Genomic DNA, 19351 nt, shown 5'->3' with positions numbered 1-19351 from the left:
ATCCCTGAAACTATAGTCATGGGTGGTTGTGAGCCACACGTGGGTGCAGGAAATCGAGTCTAGGTCCTCTGGAAGAGCAGCCAGTGCCCTCGGCTGCTATTTCAACTCTTTAGATCCTGTATCTCTGATTTTAACTGTCTTGGCACCTAATTAAAATAGCTTTAAGCCAAAGAGAATTTAGTTACAGATTTATTTCACTAGGTGCTGCAGAATTCAAATTAGATGCAGAAAAGCATCTGTCTTTGATATGTTGATTTTCCTGAACGTGAAGAGTGAAGCGTCATAGATGAAACCAGTGTGGTGATGTAGGGTGCAAATTATGACCATTTTTCAAGCTAACATTTACTATAGGATTGTTGTGCGCCAAACACCATTTCATGTACTTTTTCACTTATCAGATGTGCAAGTGGAAGAACGGGGAATTTGGGGACCCAAAGTGCTTGTCAACAAAACAGAGGCACATGGACAGCATGCTTCCTGAAGTACAGGCGATGGAGACAATGTAGGTTGCTCAGAGCAGCTCCCCCTCCAGTCTCTTGGTCAGGCTGGGGTTGGACTCTGCTCCTAAGTGAAAACTAAGTGACACTTGGCTCTTGTCCCAGGCCCTGAGACCTGTTTTTCCCCAGTCTCAGAGGTACTCTAAAATCCGCGTGTCCCCCAACAGGCTGTGGGAACCCTGGGTCCTGGTGCATGGGACTCTACACTCTTAGAGCTACTTCCCTTGCTGCAAGGGTCAGCTGAACTAAAATGGGCTAACCACAGCACATCACAACCGTTTCCCAGATGCCCAATGGGAAGAAAGGGGAATCTCTTCAAAGGCAGTGAGAGCTATTCTGATCCGAGCTACTTCCTGCTGCTGCGAATCCCCAATTTCACTCACTTCCCCTGGCCAACTGCACTCAGAGGGACCACCCACAACCTCCGAGCGGTGGGAAGCCATGAAGTCCGCCAGCGGAGCCCAGCAGCAGTGCGCTTGCGGGCCGCGCCCGGACACGCCCCCTTCGGCACGCCCCCACAGCCCCGCCTCCTGGCCCGGAAGTGCGCATGCGCACCGGCAAGATGGAGGCTGCGGCCGAGCCGCTGCGGTCTGTCCGCCGCCTGTCCCGCGTGCTACTCTTCCTGTCCCAGTGCTACATTCTGTCTGGCGATGGTGAGTTCAGGGCTGGGGGCCGCCCCGGGCGAGCTGGTGGGAAGAGGGTCCCCTGAGCCGCGGGAGACCGGCAACCGACGCCTGGGCGCCGCAGCCCTTCGGGCCGAGGCCGCAGTACTGCGCTCTAGCCCGCCTCGAAAGCCCGTGTTCCCTGCGTTGGTAGCCCAGAACCCGAGTCTGTCCCGTCGTTTCCGTTTTATGAGCCGTACCTGCCCAGTGCAGCCCCTACCTGTTAAGCACACAAACCAAGGGTATCCTATCCCAGATAACTTGATTCTCTAATTGTAGAATCCTTACATTTAGAGCATTCGCAGCCGCTGGCTCAATCAGTAAAGGATCCGGGCCCCACACGTACATTCACTGTAGTTCCCAGGGCAGCGGGTATTAGACGTCTTCTATTCTAGTAAATGCGCATACTTATATCGAGTAGTTACCCGCCCCCCTTTCTGTTTTCGATAAACATTTCTTTAGACTACGAAGTCACCTTTTGTTTTTGGCTGTTTGATGTGTTGTTGTTTAGATATGTAAATTAAGGGCGGACAGCCTCTTTCTGTGGACAGTTTTGGTGTTTGATTCCTTTTTGAAATCTATGGCTTATCTCTTTATTCAGGCCCACTGGACTCTTCATTTCTGTTTATTTTTTTTATTTTCCTCTCTCCCGGTTCCTTAGCCAAGTGCTGTTTTCCCTTGAGTTAATAAAAGAAAAAAGAAAAAGAATTCTACAGTGCTTCCCTGATGCTATTCGATGCGCTGGGATAAGAAGGGCTGGATAGATACCTACCTGGAATATAATCCGGGTGGGGTCAGGCTGTTGGGGGCTTTAAGAAATTACCTCTTTGGGACTTTTGTTTCCTCATCTTTGCTACCACTGTAGTTATCTTGATTTAAGGCCTTTTCAGCTTTGTGATTTGAAACTTCCCACACCGGGCCAAGTGGAGATAGGAACAATAGGAGGAAATGGTATTTGTAGAGTTGGCCACTTCGTGGTAGTGCCAAGTATTCCTGTTTTGCTAAATGTTTGCTAGCTCTTTAGGCTCATCCCTTTGGAGTTCCATTATTTCAGGGACTTGGACTTGAAACTGGCAGAAGTATTTCACAGATTCTTATTTGAACATAGGTACTAATACTAGTATTTTCTAGAATTGGAGGCCAGAGGGTATCAGTAACTTCATTTTTCTATCAATAAATTTTGGTGGAAAGGACACTGGATTGGATTTGAAGAGCTGTGTGTTCTGGTTCCAGTTCTGTCAAATACATCATCTGGAATTTTGCGTAGACTTTGCCTTATCCAAGCTTTAGTTTGTCCTCTGAACTGATAGCTCTTGGGTCTGCCTTGGGCCCAGCCTTTTCCCTGCATTGTTTCCCAGTAAGCACTTAGAGTTTTCATGGCCACATGGGAAGCAGGAATGAAAGACTTTTTACTAATATCACACCAGTTACCAGGTCACAGCTAGCGGGTGACAGAAACCCCCTTAGATGGCAGGTGTCGCTGACCCCAACTCTAAGCTGCTTGCTTTCCAGCACATGTGTCATTGCTGATGATTTCTCTACCTTCGAAAATCACCTTTCACTGTTCTTCTGATCACTGTCCGTAGAGAATCAGCTGTTCTCTCACCTCACAGAAAGTACTGAAATTCCTCCTTACATGATGAAGTGTCCAAGCAATGGTTTGTGTAGCAGACTTCCTGCAGACTGTATAGAATGTGCGACCAATGTCTCCTGCACTTATGGGAAGCCTGCCACGTTCGACTGCACAGTGAAACCTTCTGTTACCTGTGTTGTAAGTATTGTAGTTTACTTTCCCCAACGGCATGCATTAGTGTGGCATATACTGGTCAGCTATTTGATGTAGTGATTTCATTGTGGTCTTTTATGACTGCACTGGAAAGTATTTTTAAATCTTACCTTTGGTTCTAGGAGTATATCTCAGTGGTAGAACATATGATATATGATATATATCTGCCTTCAACAACCCCTGAACCCCTGATCCACTGCTAATTTTTTTTCCCAAAAATGAAAATCTTGGGGTGAGAACATTCTGTGCAAGGAAGATCAGCATTTGGATCCCTAGCACGAGTGTAAAACCTTAGGCATGGCTGCATGCATCTGTAATCCCAGGGCCAGGGGGTCCGGTACAGGAGGACCTTAAGGGCTTGCTGACTACCATTGGCACAGTCCATAAAGTGATCGCTTTACTGACTTAGGATTGAAAGTTGAAACTCCAGGTTTAGTAGAGAACTATCAGGGAAGATGCCAGGTGCTGACCTCTGTCCTCCATATGTAGGGACACAAATGAATACATACACACACACACACACACACACACACACACTGAAGTAAGTATGCCTGTAAGTAAAGTCTTCCATTTCCTTCTGTATCTGTCAGGTTAGCCCTGTTTTGGTTGTGTCAGGCTGGTGGTTGCTGGGCAGTGTTGCTCTCTGGGGTTTGGGTTTGAAGATGTCTGTTTGCTAGCTTAAGTCTCTCGTGAACTTCTGGGTTCTTAGTAGAGAGAATTGGGGTAGAAAGGGGATGGTAATGTCTTTTTGCCACAGATGAACTTGCGAAGGGATCAACTTTGTCAATGGCGGGAGAGGCAGCGTAGCCTAGTGCTGCGGTCACTGTCCCACTAGGGACCTGCCACATAGATAAAGCCGGATCCATGACTAGGCCGGAGAGGAGAGTCGCAGGAGAAGTCAGAGTGAAGCAGAGTTTATTAAAGTAGAGATCTGTGATACTCACTTTAGATTTAAGAATGAGTGTTGGGAGAGAAAGCGTAAGAAAAGGACAGTACGCGTTCCCAAGACAAGGTCGCTTGTTTCCTAGGGGCTGCACTTAGGTGCTATGTATATGATTCTATAACTTTCTAAGTTAACAGGCTGTAAAGGCTGTAATTTACAACAAGATGTAAAGATTCTTCTGATTTAAATTTTACTGAATAGTATGATCTGGTTTACTTAGTTTTCTTAAAGCATAGCCCTCATGGAATATGCTGTTTAAAGCTGTGGGATCCTAATTCAGGAGCAGTCAAGGGTCCAAACATTTTGACCCTGAGCTCTCTTGTCTTTAGAGAAGGGAACATTGCTTCTATGAGCAGTTTTAGCTGTCGGCTAGCAGGGACTATAAACTAGCTTCCAGGGTAAGGGGCCTTGTTCCCTTCCCATGTCCCCATGGCTTTTCTTCTTTCTCTTCAGTAAATATGTGGGATCCCTGGTAGCTCTCTGGAAATATAAGGGAGTGAACCTTCCAGGTAGATGGAAAGGTCAGGTGACTGTCTTTGTTGAGAGTCACGGAGCTCTGGCCCCATTCTGGCCCTTCTGTAAGCAAAGCACGCAGCCTCCACCTCAGTTCTAAATTGTTTTCACTCTTTCCTGACTCAGTCTCTCCAGGGGTTATTATTTTCATCCATGAGCACTTAACACATCAACCAGAATGCAGTCCAACTGAGAGCCACCTGGTGGCAGGACTCAGAACTCTACATGTCTTGTGGTTCTTCTGAGCCCTGAGGTAGAAAGCACACATCTCCCCCTCCTTTTTCTTTTTCTCTTCAAAATTTTTTAAGTGTGTGGGTGTTTTGTCTGCATATATCTGCCACATGCATGTATTTGCCACATACATGTGGTGCCCCTGGTGGCCAGAAGAGGGCCTCTAACCTGATCTCCCCAGAGCTGGAGCTAGAGGTAGCTGTGAGTGCAGAGCCGCCATGTGGATACTGGGAATGAAGCGTGGGTTCTTGGCTCTTCGTGGGGGAGGTCCTTTTTTAATTGAAAAAAAAAAGTTTTCTTACAATGTACTCTAATCGTGTTTCCTCTCTCTCAGGTCCTCCCCACCTTCCTACCCACCCAGCTCACACCCTTTTTTCTCTCTTTAAAAAACAAAAACCCAAGAAACACACTCACATACACACACACACACACACACACAAAACTGAAAACTAGACTATAAGCAAAAAACCAATAAGACAAGAAAAACTATGCCCAAACAAAGCTATTTGAGACACAAGTCTACTGCTCCTGGGCATGTAACCTTCCCTGAAGTATAGTTATATGTCCAAGAAGACCCCGTTAGAGAAGACGAGTTTTTCCTTGGCAGATGGGTACCAGTTGCCTTTCTCTGCTCTCAGCACTGGGACTCTATCTACAGTCAGTTTCTAAGTCAGTCACTAAGCTGTTTCTCCAGCCTCCCTTTTACATATTGCAAAAATATGAACGCTCATTATTAAAAAGCCAACAGAAGTCACAGTGAAATACCACTTTGAAACGCCCCTTTGGTTTTTTGACACAGGGTTTCTCTTTGCAGCTTTGGCTGTCCTGAAACTCACTACATAGACCAGTCTGGCCTCAAACTCAGCCCCACCCGCCCCTGCCTCCCAGGAGTTAGGATTAAAGGTGTACACCTCCATGCCCAGTCCTTAGCCTTTTCTCTTTAGGTAAACTGTGTAGATTTTTTTCTTTGATGCTGCTTATAAACCTGCTTCCTTTACATATTGCTAGGTCCTAAATACAGTGTTTTAGAAATTTGGGTCTCTTGATGTCATAATAAGCAGCTGTATTGTACTGATTGACTTTGTGCTGTGGTCCTTAGGATCAAGACCTCAAGCCCCAGAGGAACTTCATCATCAACATGACCTGCAGGTTTTGCTGGCAGCTTCCTGAAACAGACTATGAGTGTTCCAATTCCACCACCTGCATGACCGTGGCCTGCCCTCGGCAGCGCTATTTAACCAACTGTACCGTGCGTGACCACATCCATTGCCTGGGTAAGGCCAGAGTGTGAGGGAGCTGTGAGGAAAATTGTCTTTTCTCAAGAGCCCTTAACAAGAAACTTGAGAACTAAATGTATTGAATTGTAATCAACAGTTCCTCAAATACATCAGTTCTCGGAACAAGGTTGACAAACAGAAGGAAAAAGCAGGAAATCCTCAGTTCTCTTACTTTCATCATAATCTGTGATAAAACAAGAAAGTAGCTACCTCAGGTCTAGAACAGAAGTCAGACCTCACTCAGATTAGCTTCCAGCCAGCACCCACCTGAGGGCATTGCACCCGCCTGAGGGCACTGCACCTGCCTGAGGGCATTGTGCCCACCTGAGGACCTTGCTTGCTGCCTCCCCTTGCTGTCTTCACAGAGGTGACTCATCTTCTGAACTTTATTCTCTGCTGCCCCATAGCTTTGTCTTCTAGAATGGCTGTCTTCAGTAATGTTCCCAGAGGTGGGCAGTGCACACTGCTCTTGATAACCCAGCTCTTTTCTGGTACTTACTGTCTTTTTATTGACAGGGTTTGCTTACGTTATTTATAGCAACTTTCAATAGCCCTAAGGCCTTTCCCAAATTGTGAGCTCTACTTTCTTTGGAAAATCTTTGATGATGAGTACGGGCTTGGGGGAGGGAGAGTGAGATTGGAGATGTGTGCTGGCACTTGTGGAAGCCTGAAATTCGTCTTGGGTGCCTCCCTTGATCTCTCACCGACCCCAGAGCTCACCCATTCCAGCTCTAGCTGGTCAGCTGGCCCTGGAGGCTTTCCTGTCCCTGCCTCCTCAGTGCTTGGATTGCATGTTGGCCCAGCTTCTCCGTGGGATCTGGACATCCAAACTCTGGTTCTCACTCGTGCATCTCTGTTTCTGGAAATACTAAAAAGAACGGCAAGTCCCTGCACTGCACCCAGCTGCTCTGGGCCCCGTTGGTGACCTCTGACTATTTAGCCCCAGCAGTGGTGGACCGCGTCTTCCCCGCTCCAGTTTGCTTGTCTCCGTGCTGCCTGTACCTTCTCAGACATAAACCCCCTGTGGTCGGCGGTCCCACATTCCAGTCACCCAGTAAATCAAAACTCTAGAAGCTTATAATTAATCAATCAGATTTATATGTCAATAAATTCTTAACCCACAAGATGCCCACGCAATAATTTCAGAGCTAATTGATAATGATACAAGCTGCCCACCTAGATGAGACAAGTTATCCCAATTGTTCTATCCTTTATGATATTATAGCTCCCTGTGGCTGTTTAAAGCCACTCGGGATCTGGGTCTTCCTCTCGCTCCATCTTCCTTCTGTCTCCCTCTCTGCAACTCTTCGCTCCGCCTCCCTTTTCCCTGTCCAATCACAGGCTTCCTGTATTAATAAAGTAATTGGACAGGGAATCCTGCTACACTAATCCATCAAGCTTTCCCTCAGTCAGAACACAGTTAGTGTCAAGAAGCCTAAGTTACTTTCAGAAATAGCCCTTTATCATGTGTTTTTATTGTTTTCCTTTTGTGGGATCATAGAGATAAAAGGCATTTTCATTTAAAAACCAGATTTGGTTTTTTCATGTTAAGAAATATATCCTATTTCCTATAATCCTTCTGGAGTTTATTTTTGGTAGATGATATAAGGTGGATTCAGTTATTTCTCTCCATGTCGCTAGCCCTAAGTTAACAATATAAGCACTACATCCGTGCGTATAAATAGCAAACAGTTTGTTTTATACTGTTGGCTGTGGTAAATGTTTTTGTAACAAGAGGTAACTTTTAAATTCCAAGGCCATTGTTCATAGTGGGTCTCTGAGGTTATTTTATGTTGCCCATGTTTCAGTGTAAACTCTTTCCTTTTTTGGAAGGCAACCGGACTTTCCATAAGCTGCTGTACTGCAACTGGACCGGCGGCTACAAGTGGTCCACGGCCCTGGCTCTCAGGTACGGCCAGCCCTGCTGAGTCTCCGTGCTCCTGGGCTCTCGGGGCAGCGGGCTTCCAGGGTCGGCTCAGCCAGGCTTGTCCAGCTTGTGCCCGTCTGAGCCTCCGCTGACATCAGGTAGGTGCTGAGCGACAGCGAGGGAGAGGAGATGGAACTCTGGAGCCGAGCTGTGCCAGCTTCTCCTCCCAGGTGTGACGGACGGGCTGGAATTACTGTCACATTGATAGAGACAGCCAGGGCCCAGCCTGACCCGCCTGAATCACTAAAACACTGTTTTAAACAGTTTGATAAGGAGTATTTTAAGTAATTTACTACAGAGAGTAGTGTAGTAATGTGCTCACTGGAAATTAGAAAAAAAATTAAAGTTAAAAACATTTAATTTAAACATTTTTGTTTTGCTCTGTGTGTGTGTGGTGTGGGTGTGGGTGTGTGTGTGTGTGTGGGTGTGTCTGTACAGCACACATGTGGAGGCCAGAGGACAATTTTGTGTTTCTGTTCTCCTTCCCCTTGTCCTTGGGTTCTGGGGATGAGCCCCAGCCACTGGGCTTTGATGTGAGCACCTGCGCCTACTGAGCCACCTTGATGGCCCAGGAAAAACATTTTACATTTTAAATTACCTATAATTGTGCTGTCTGACTGTATATCTATAGCTCTGACATCAAAATGAATGTGAGCATGTGGGTTGCTTGCTGCACAAGCATGCCCAGCACCCATTGCAGCAGTGAGTGCTGGGTCCCAGTGATGCCAGGGGCTGGGTGAGCTAACAGAGCCAGATACCCCAGGTTAGCCTCTGCCCCCCTCCCCCCGCTGTCACACATACACCATACACTACATTCACAAAATGAAAGAAAAAAACTTTCCAGCAGTGTCTAAAAGAATTGTGCTCGCTCTTCCTGTGAAAGAAGAAACCAGAAGCAACAATTGAGTGATGAAAAGTTAGGCTATTGATAGCGGAAGTCTTAGCTCTGGCCCCAGACCTGAGGCCTGCAGTGGGCGATGCTGGGGCAGGCTGCTCATCCGCTCACGGTTGACCTTTTGGGCCAAATTCTTTTGGGGGGGGGTGTCCTGTATTGGAATGCCTGGGGCATCCTGACCTATTACTAATTGTCAGGACACTCAGTTTTGATAGAATCTCTCCAGGCCTTCCCAGAAGTCCCCTTGGTGGCAATTTTGTCGTGGCATTGCTTCTGTAGTAAGATCTAGGCTTGAGGAAAGAAGGATCCTGCCTGAGAAAGGGGATAATTGAAAAATAAAAGAGAAACCCAAGGTGGAAACTCAACTGCAACAAATCAAATCCAGTAGCTGGCCAAACGTGGGCTTTGTCTGTAGTGATTCAAATGGAAACTAAAAACTGACCTTCAAATCTCTATGTTCATCTTGCTTTTTGAGAGAGGTTCTTGCTGTGTAGTTTTGCCTGGCTTGGAACTTACTGTGTAGGCCATACTGGCCACAAACTCACGACAGTTCCACCTCAGCCTCCCAGTGCTGGGATTTCAGATGTGGGACACAAGGCCTACTGAACCAGACAACCACATCTCTAAATTTAAAATAATTTTAGTTTCACAGAAAAATTGCAAAGGAGATGGAGTCCCATGACACCCTTCTCATGGGCCCTGACATTGTCCACAGTTTGCATCACATACTGCGCTGAAGAACGGACTGGAATTGTGAAAGCTTTTTGTTGTTGTTCACAGCTCAACATTGGTTATTTAGAATGCTCACTCTAAGGAGATGTCTGTCAGTTTGCTCTAAAACGCTGTTGGTTCCATGGCCCCCTCAGATACCAAAATCCCTGGGCACTCAAGTCCCTTTAATCAAATAGTGTAGTGCTTGCACACAGCATGCAGACTTCCCATCCCTTCACCTTCCATCATCCCGACCTGCCTTACGGGATCCAGTGTAAACTGTGAATACTTGTCACTTGCTGAGGTATAATGACAAGGGAAAGACTGGACCTGTCCAGTAGAGATGGGTTTTCTCTCAGGTATTTGTGTTCAGCTGGCTGAGATGCAGAACCTTCCTTTGGATACTGAGGGCTGACTGCTCTGCTCTGGGGAGTGTGCAGCACTCCAGCAGAGTCGGCCATGGCGGGTACCTGTTAGTGGTGCTCGGGCCCCCTGTGCTCTGTGATGCTTGTCCTGAGCTTTTCCATTATTCCCAGCAGTTTTACATCTCAGAAGTAAACTTTGAAGAGTCACTCCCATCACTAAACCTCTAGAGAAGTACCTAAGATTAGGTGACTTGATCTGGGTCCGAAGGGTATGTCAAATGCCTTAGGACTCACTCTGCAAGCTGGGTCCCTCAGTGAGGGTCATTTCTATAACAGAAAATGTTGGATTTCAGCATAGCCAAAAATTGTGTGTTTCCTAATTCTCCCCTGTTTCCAAGAATCAAACCCAGGGCCTGCACATGCTGAGTCCTGGGTTATCTTCAGCAGTCTTCTTGCCCTGGTTATTTGGTATTTGAGCCTCTCAGACCCTTTCCTCCTGTGGAGGGAACTCCTGGCCTGCACTTAGAGTTGGCCCATCTGCTCTTCTTTTGCAGCATCACCCTTGGGGGCTTTGGAGCAGACCGCTTCTACCTGGGCCAGTGGCGCGAAGGTCTCGGCAAGCTCTTCAGCTTTGGCGGCCTGGGAATATGGACCCTAATTGATGTCCTGCTGATTGGAGTCGGCTACGTGGGACCAGCGGATGGCTCTTTGTACATTTAGCCGTGGTTATGTGCTTCAGGGAGCAGTGTGTAGAGTCCTTTGTGCGGAGATGGACACGGTGCGAGAGGGGTATTTATGTTTTTAATGTACAGCATCTGTACTTGGCTTGCCTTGATGAAGGTAAATAAAGAAATGGAACTCTGAGCCACAGCAACCTAGAACTTTTTATTTGCCTGAAATCCTTGTGTGTGTGTGTGTGTGTGTGAGAGAGAGAGAGAGAGAGAGAGAGAGAGAGAGAGAGAGAGAGAGAGAGAGAGGAAATGGCAGTAGAGCCTGCCTGAGTCCCACTGTTACTTTATCTTCCACCTTCAAATCCTTCAGCTTTAGCCATGGGGGATGGGCAGTTATTCTCCCAGCTAAAGTTACTCCCATGGACTTCCACCATCTGTTAGTCGTGGATGTAATGCCTTCACAGTATGATCTGTCTCAAGGGAGATACAGTTTTATGTAGAGTTTGCACTGGGTTCTGTGAGTGATGTGGACAGTTAAAAGAGTACTGAAAAGTAATGAGCTTGCGGGACCACATTAAGCCTTCTTGGTACTGTGCGGGTGGGTCAGTGTCTGTCAGCACATCCCTCCAGTCCAACAGTAGGTGGGATAGCGATCCGTTACAAAACATTACTTCTGTGACAGGTTTTCCAAATGGTCCCAGATCTGTTCTAGCCTTTCATGGAAGGGAAAAGATAGTAACAGTGTAGTCCAGAGGGAGCCTTCCTGGGGTTGGTTTTGAAACTGAGTCCTACAGTTAATACCTGCACGAGACTGTTAGCCACCGTGCTAGATGCAGAAGCCATAGCATAACCTCTGGGGACTATTTCTGCTGACATCATGGGGCAGCCAGCTGTGGTGTCTCCTGCCTGTCCTCTTGGCACCTGGGAGGCTGAGGCAGGGAATATGTTGCAGGAATTTTTAAGATAACTTGGACCACCTGGTGTGTTTCAGGCTAGACTGTCTGCAAAACAAAGCCTGTCTCAAAGGGAAAAAAATCCCAGGGGACAAACTTTTCAGATGATTTATTAAGTGTGGGTGGCCATAAAGTACGATCCAGTCACTGGGGGGAGCAACAACTTTTTTTGTTTTTAAACAGTCCAGTCATTGCCCCCCCCCAGTCTGCTCTCCCACAGTTCCTCATCCCATTCCCCCTCCCCCCAAGAAGATCTCCCCCCCGCCTCCTGCTCTCCACTCCCTGGGTCCTCAGGTCTCTCAGTAGTTAGGTACATCTTCTCCCACTGAGGCCAGACCAGGCAGTCCTCTGCTGTATATGTGTCAAGGGCCTCAGACCAGCTCGTGTATGCTGTCTGGTTGGTGGCTCAGTGTCTGAGATCTCAGGGCTCCAGGTTAGTTGAGACTGTTGGTCTTCTTATGGGGTCACCCTCCTCAGCTTCTTCCAGCCTTTCCCTAACTCAACCACAGGAGCCCCTGACTTCAGTCCAATGGTTGGGTGTAAGTATCTGCATCTGTCTCAGTCAGCTGCTTGTCAGCCATGCTAGGCTCCAGTCTGTAAGCACACCACAGCATCAGTAATAGTGTCGGGCCTTAGAAATTTCTCCTTGAGATGGGTCTCAAGTGGGGCCTGTCACTGGACCTCCTTTCCCTCAGTCTCTTCTTCATTTTGGTCCCTGCAGTTCTTGATGTCCTGTCTTTCTACTGGAAGTGGACTCTTATGAGTTCCCTCTCCCCACTGCTGGGCATTTCATCTAAGGTCTCTCACGTCCCAGGTCTCTGTTACTTTCTAGAGGGTCTCCCCATGTTGCATATTTCCATTCATTCTGCTGGCCCTCAGGGCTTCTTTCCTGTCTCCCCCACCCCCATACCTGATCATGTTCCCCCTTTCCCCTCCCCCTCCTCTCTCCCACCCAGGTACCTCCCTCCCTTTGCCTCCTGTGATTGTTTTCTTCTCCCTCCCACATGGGATTGAAGCATCGTGCCCCTGTGGCATGGTGGGGCATCTTTTGAGTATATTCCCAAGAGTGGTATAACTGGGTCTTCAGGTAGATCTATTTCCAATTTTCTGAGGAACCTCCAGATTGATTTCCAGAATGGTTGTACCAGCTTGCAATCCCACCAGCAATGGAGGAGTGTTCCACTTTTCTCCACATCCTCTTAAGCTGTCTCCCGAGTTTTTGATCTTAACCATTCTGATTGCTGTAAGGTGGAATCTCAGGGCCGTTTTGATTTGCATTTCCCTGATAACTAGAGGACTTTTTTTTAAAGTGCTTTTCAGCCATTAAGATTCCTCTGTTGTGAATTCTCTGTTTAGCTCTGTAAACAGAGCTATTTGGTTTTATTTTTATTTTTATTTTTTTGGACGTTAGCTTCTTGAGTTCTTTATATGTTTTGGATATTAGCCCTCTATGGGATAGAGGGTTAGTGAAGGAATTTTCCCAATCTGTAGCTTGCAGATTTGTCCTACTGACTAGGTCCTTTGCCTCACAAAAGCTTCATGAGACCCCATTTTTCAATTCTTGATCTTAGAGCCTGAACCATTGGAGTTCTGTTTTAGAAATCCTTCCTTCCTTTCTCTCCCCCCACCCTCATGCCAATGAGTTCAAGGCCCTTTCCCACTTTCTCTTCTTTTAGATTCAGTGTATCTGGTTTTATGTTGAGGTTCTTGGTCCACATGGACTTGAGCTTTGTGCAAGGTGACAAATAAGGATCTATTTTCATTCCTACAAACTGACTGCCAGTTAGACCAGCACCATTTATTGAGGATGCTTTCTTTTTTCCATTGTATATTTTTGGCTTTTTTGTCAAAGATCAAGTGTCTGTAAGTATGTGGTTTTATTTCTGGGTCTTCAATTCTATTCCATTGATCAACATGTCTGTCTCTGTACCAATACCATGCAGTTTTTATCACTATTGCTCTGTAGTTCAGCTTGAGGTCCAGGATGATGATTCCCCCAGAAGTTCTTTTATTGTTAATTGTTTTTACAATTCTTTAAGAATGGTAAGTAATCTTCCAGGATCATCTCTGATTATAGAGATGTAGGTGTAGCCAGGAGCAGTCCCAGTTCTGGTCACTAGAAGGCGCACCCCCCTCACATTCCAATACTGTTTCCTGAAATTACCAAGTTTGAGTTTAGCTGTGCTTCCAGCTGTGTGGCCTTTTCTTTTTTTCTTTTTTTCTATTATTATTCGATATATTTTTTATTTACATTTCAAAATGATTTCCCCTTTTCTGCCCCCCTCCACTCCCCGAAAGTCACATAAGCCCCCTTCTCTCCCCCTGTTCTGATTTTGTCCTATACTGCTACCCTGAGTCTTTCCAGAACCAGGGGCCACTCCTCCCATTCTTCTTGTACCTCATTTGATGTGTGGATTATGTTCTGGGTATTCCAGTTTTCTGGGCTAATATCCACTTATTAGTGAGTACATACCATGATTGATCTTTTGAGACTGGGTTACCTCACTTAGTTTGATGCCTAAGAATTTCATGAATTCATTGTTTGTAATGACTGAATAATACTCCATTGTGTATATATACCACATTTTTTTGCATCCATTCTTCTGTTGAGGGATACCTGCGTTCTTTCCAGCTTCTGGCTATTATAAATAGGGCTGCTATGAACATAGTGGAGCACCTACCCTTATTACATGCTGGGGAATCCTCTGGGTATATGCCCAGGAGTGGTATAGCCGGATGTTCCGGAAGTGATGTGCCCAGTTTTCTGTGGAACCGCCAGACTGATTTCCAGAGTGGTTGTACCAATTTGCAACCCCACCAACAGTGGAGGAGTGTTCCTAGTTCTCCACATCCTCACCAACACCTGCTGTCTCCTGAGTTTTTAATCTTAGCCATTCTGACTGGTGTAAGGTGAAATCTCAGGGTTGTTCTGATTTGCATTTCCCTGATGACTAATGAAGTTGAGCATTTTTTAAGGTGCTTCTCTGCCATCCGAACTTCTTCAGGTGAGAATTCTTTGTTTAACTCTGTACCCCATTTTTTAATAGGGTTGTTTGGTTTTCTGGAGTCTAACTTCTTGAGTTCTTTATATATATTGGATATTAGCCCTCTATCTGATGTAGGGTTGGTGAAGATCTTTTCTCAATTTGTTGGTTGCCGATTTGTCCTTTTGATGGTGTCATTTGCCTTACAGAAACTTTGTAATTTTATGAGGTCCCATTTGTCAATTCTTGATCTGAGAGCATACGCTATTGGTGTTCTGTTCAGGAACTTTCCCCCTGTACCGATGTCCTCCAGGGTCTTCCCCAATTTCTTTTCTATAAGCAGAGTATCTGGCTTTATATGGAAGTCCTTGATCCATTTGGAGTTGAGCTTAGTACAAGGAGACAAGGATGGATCAATTCGCATTCTTCTGCATGCTGACCTCCAGTTGAACCAGCACCATTTGTTGAAAAGGCTATCTTTTTTCCATTAGATATTTTCAGCCCCTTTGTCGAGGATCAAGTGGCCATAGGTGTGTGGGTTCATTTCTGGATCTTCAATCCTGTGCCATTGATCCTCCTGCCTGCCACTGTACCAATACCATGCAGTTTTTAACACTATTGCTCTGTAGTATTGCTTGAGGTCAGGGATACTGATTCCCCCAGAAGTTCTTTTGTTGTTGAGAATAGTTTTAGCTATCCTGGGTTTTTTGTTATTCCAGATGAATTTGAGAATTGCTCTTTCTAACTCTATGAAGAACTGAGTTGGGATTTTGATGGGTATTGTGTTGAATCTGTATATTGCTTTTGGCAAAATGGCCATTTTAACTATATTAATCCTGCCAATCCATGAGCATGGGAGATTTTTCCATTTTTTGAGGTCTTCTTCCATTTCCTTCTTCAGAGTCTTGAAGTTCTTGACATACAGATCTTTCACATGTTTGGTAAGAGTCACCCCAAGGTACTTTATACTGTTTGTGGCTATTGTGAAGGGTGTCATTTCCCTAATTTCTTTCTCAGCCTGCTTATCCTTTGAGTATAGGAAGGCTACTGATGTGCTTGAGTTGATTTTATAACCTGCCACTTTGCTGAAGTTGTTTATCAGCTATAGGAGTTCTCTAGTGGAGTTTTTTTTGGGGGGGGGTCACTTAAGTAGACTATCATATCATCTGCAAATAATGATAGTTTGACTTCTTCCTTTCCAATTTGTATCCCTTTGACCTCCTTATGTTGTCTAATTGCCTGAGCTAGTACCTCAAGTACAATATTGAAAAGATAAGGAGAAAGGGGGCACCCCTGTCTAGTCCCTGATTTTAGTGGGATTGCTTCAAGTTTCTCTCCATTTAGTTTGATGCTGGCTACCAGTTTGCTGTATATTGCTTTTACTATGTTTAGGCATGGGCCTTGAATTCCTGTTCTTTCCAAGACTTTAAGCATGAAAGGATGCTGAATTTTGTCAAATGCTTTTTCCACATCCAATGAAATGACCATGTGGTTTTTTCTTTGAGTTTGTTTATGTAGTAGATTGCATTGGTGGATTTCCGTATATTGAACCAACCCTGCATCCCTGGGATGAAGCCTACTTGATCATGGTAGATGATCGTTTTTTTATGTGCTCTTGGATTTGGTTGGCAAGAATTTTATTGAGCAATTTTGCATCGATGTTCATAAGGGAAATTGGTCTGAAGTTCTCTTTCTTTGTTGGATCTTTGTGTGGTTTTGGTATCAGCGTAATTGTGGCTTCGTAGAAGGAATTGGGTAGTGCTCCTTCTGTTTCTATTTTGTGGAATAGTTTGAAGAGTATTGGTGTTAGGTCTTCTTTGACGGTCTGATAAAATTCTGCACTGAAACCATCTGGTCCTGTGCTTTTTTTGGTTGGGAGACTTTCTATGACCCATTCTATTTCTTTAGGGGTTATGGAACTGTTTAGATGATCTATTTGGTCCTGATTTAATTTTGGTATTTGGTATCTGTCTAGGAAATTGTCCATTTCCTCCAGATTCTCCAGTTGTGTTGAGTATAGGCCTTTGTAGTAGGATCTGATGATTTTTTGAATTTCCTCAGTTTCTATTGTTATATCCCCTTTTCATGTCTAATTTTGTTCATTTGGATACTTTCTCTGTGCCCTTTGGTCAGTCTGGCTAAGGGTTTATCTATCTTGTTGATTTTCTCAAAGGATTCTTTGTATGGTTCTCTTTGTTTCCACTTGATTGATTTCAGCCCTGAGTTTGATGATTTCCTATCTTCTACTCCTCCTAGGTGAATTGGCTTCTTTTTGTTCCAGGGCTTTCAGGTGTGTCATTAAACTGCTAGTATATGCTCTCTCCATTTTCTTTTTGGAGGCACTCAGGGCTATGAGTTTTCCTCTTAGCACTGCTTTCATTGTGTCCCATAGATTTGGGTATGTTGTGTCTTCATTTTCATTAAATTCTAAAAAGTCTCTGATTTCTTTCTTTATTTCTTCTTTGGCCAAGGTGTCATTGAGTAGATTATTGTTCAGCCTCCGTGTGTATGTGGGCTTTCTGTTGTTTTTGTTGCTATTGAAGACCACTCTTACTCCATAGTGATCTGACAGGAGGCATGGGATTAGTTCGATCTTCTTGTATTTGTTAAGATGTCTTGTGACCAATTATATGGTCGATTTTGGAGAAGGTACCATGAAGTGCTGAGAGAAAGATATATTCTTTTTGCTTTAGGGTGAAATGTTCTATAAATATCAGTCAAATCCATTTGGTCCAAAGCTTCAATTAGTTTTACTGTGTCCCTGTTTAGTTTCTGTTTTCCTGATTGGTCCATTGAGGAGAGTGGACTGTTGAAGTCACCCACAATTATTATGTTAGGTGCAATATGTGCTTTGAGCTTTAGTAAAGTTTCTTTTACGAATGAGGGTTCCCTGGCATTTGGCGCATAGATGTTCAGAATTGAAAGTTCTTCTTGGTGGATTTTTCCTTTGACCAGCAAGAAGTGTCCTCCTGTAACCCTTTTGATGACTTTAGGTTGAAAATCAATTTTATCTGATATTAGAATGGCTACTCAGCCTCATTTCCTGAGACCATTGGCTTGTAAAATTGTCTTCCAGCCTTTTACTCCAAGGTAGTTTTTGTCTTTGACATTGTGGTGTGTTTCCTGTATGCAGCAAATTGTAGGGTCCTGTTTCCTTATCCAGTCTGTTAGTCTATGTCTTTTTATTGGGGAGTTGAGTCCATTGACATTAAGGAATAGTGATTATTACTTCCTGTCATTTTCAATGTTATTTTTATATTTGAGTGGTTATCTTCTTTTGGGATTGATGAAAGAAGGTAACTATCTTGCTTTTTCCAGGGTGTTGTTTCCTTCCTTGTATTGGAGTTTTCCTCCTATTATTCTTTGTAGAGCTGTTGGGTATAGTAGTCTTGGCTGACATTTGTGTTCTCTGAGAGTCTGCATGAGATCTGCCCAGGATCTTCTAGCTTTCATGGTCTCTGGTGAGAAGTCTGGTGTGGTTCTGATAGGTCTTCCTTTATATGTTACTTGGCCTTTTTCTCTTGCTGCCTTTAATTTTCTTTGTTTGTTTAGTACATTTGGGGTTTTGATTATTATGTGACAGGAGGTATTTCTGTTCAGGTCCAGTCTGCTTGGAGTTGTATAGGCTTCTTCTATATTCATGGGCATCTCTCTCTTTAAGTTGGGAAAGTTTTCTTCCATAATTTTGTTGAAGATATTTGCTGGCTCTTTCAGTTGTAAATCTTCACTCTTATCTATACATATAATCCTTAGGTTTGGTGTTCTCATTGTATCCTGGATTTCCTGGATGTTCTGGGATACAAGCTTTTTTGCATTTTGCATTTTCCTTGACTGTTGAGTCAATAGTTTCTATGGTATCTTCGGCATCTGAGATTCTTTCTTCCATCTCTTGTATTGTGTTGTTGATATTTGCATCTATGGTCCCTGATTTCTTCTCAAGGTTTTCTATCTCCAAAGTTGTCTCTCTTTGTGATTTCTTAGTTGTTTCTATTTCTGTTTTTAGATCCAGGATGGTTTTGCTCAGTTCCTTCATTTGTTTATTTGTGTTTTCCTTTACTTCTTTAAGAGATTTTTGTGTTTCCTCTTTCATGACTTCTGCCATTTGACTCACTTTCTCCTGCATTTCTTTAAGATTTTTTTGTGTTTCTTCTTTATTGGCTTCTATCTCTTGAGCCTTATTCTCCTGAATTTCTTTAAGTGATTTTTGTGTTTCCATTATACGGGTTTCTAGCTTATTCATGGTCCCCTGAATTTCTTTAAGAGATTCAATTATGTCCTTTTTGTGTTCTTCTAGCAGCATCATGACCAGCGATTTTAAATCCAAATCTTGTTTTTCTGGTGTGTTGGCCTAACCAGGACTTGCTGACGTTGGAGAGTTTGGTTCAGACGCTGCCATATTGCCTAGATTTCTGTTAGTAGTGTTCCTGCATTTGCCCTTTGCCATTTTGTTATCTCTGGTGTTAGTTGGTCTTGTCTCTGGCTGGTGTTTGAGCGTCCTGTGAGACTGTAAGGCTATTTCTGTAACACTGGATGGCTGGGTTTCCCCTGTCAGAGATTGCTGATGTGCTGCCCTCCTCTTGGGTGCCCTTGGAGCCCTGGTGTGTCCTGCCCCAAGCAATGTTATGCTTGGGTTGTCTCTGTGGACTGAACCTGGTACTGTCTGCTCTGTCAGAGATCGAGGATGGCAGCAGGGATCCCTCCGGGCGCCGGCCCCACGCCTGACTGGCACACAGAGGAACCCCTGTTCTCCCAGTTCCTAGGCACAGGCGGCAGCCCACAGCTTGGTTGTCTGTGTCCCCCGAGGTCTTACACTCCGGATAGCTCAGTACCTGGGGTGGCCTGACTGGTCTGGCTGGGGACAAAGATGGCGACTCTGCCTTCTCCACAGGGCAGAGTCTGTGTGATCTTTTCTAAGAGTCTGCTTACTTCTCTTATC

The 19351-nt window shown here is 44.8% G+C and overlaps 1 protein-coding gene across 3 annotated transcripts; it reads left to right on the top strand.

Moving 5' to 3' along the window:
• The first annotated feature begins 1026 nt into the window (after window positions 1-1026).
• On the top strand, window positions 1027-10671 carry Tm2d3 (TM2 domain containing 3). 3 transcript variants are annotated; one of them, XM_052161291.1, is made up of 6 exons: window positions 1027-1150; window positions 1439-1531; window positions 2746-2930; window positions 5732-5906; window positions 7743-7818; window positions 10362-10671. In XM_052161291.1, exons 1-6 carry the CDS (start codon window positions 1045-1047, stop codon window positions 10525-10527), a joined length of 801 nt encoding a protein of 266 aa, XP_052017251.1. In that variant the 5' UTR covers window positions 1027-1044; the 3' UTR covers window positions 10528-10671. The 3 variants fall into 3 exon arrangements, with proteins under 3 accessions (XP_052017251.1, XP_052017242.1, XP_052017233.1); XM_052161282.1 differs by lacking the exon at window positions 1439-1531 and having other exon boundaries at window positions 1028-1150; window positions 2773-2930; XM_052161273.1 differs by lacking the exon at window positions 1439-1531 and having other exon boundaries at window positions 1029-1150.
• Window positions 10672-19351: the final 8680 nt, after the last annotated feature.

The sequence above is a fragment of the Apodemus sylvaticus genome, chromosome 1 (assembly GCF_947179515.1).
Source record: "Apodemus sylvaticus chromosome 1, mApoSyl1.1, whole genome shotgun sequence".
NCBI classification, from domain to species: Eukaryota; Metazoa; Chordata; class Mammalia; order Rodentia; family Muridae; genus Apodemus; species Apodemus sylvaticus.
Note: the sequence above shows the minus strand (reverse complement) of the source record. Positions and strands in the feature narration are given on the sequence as shown.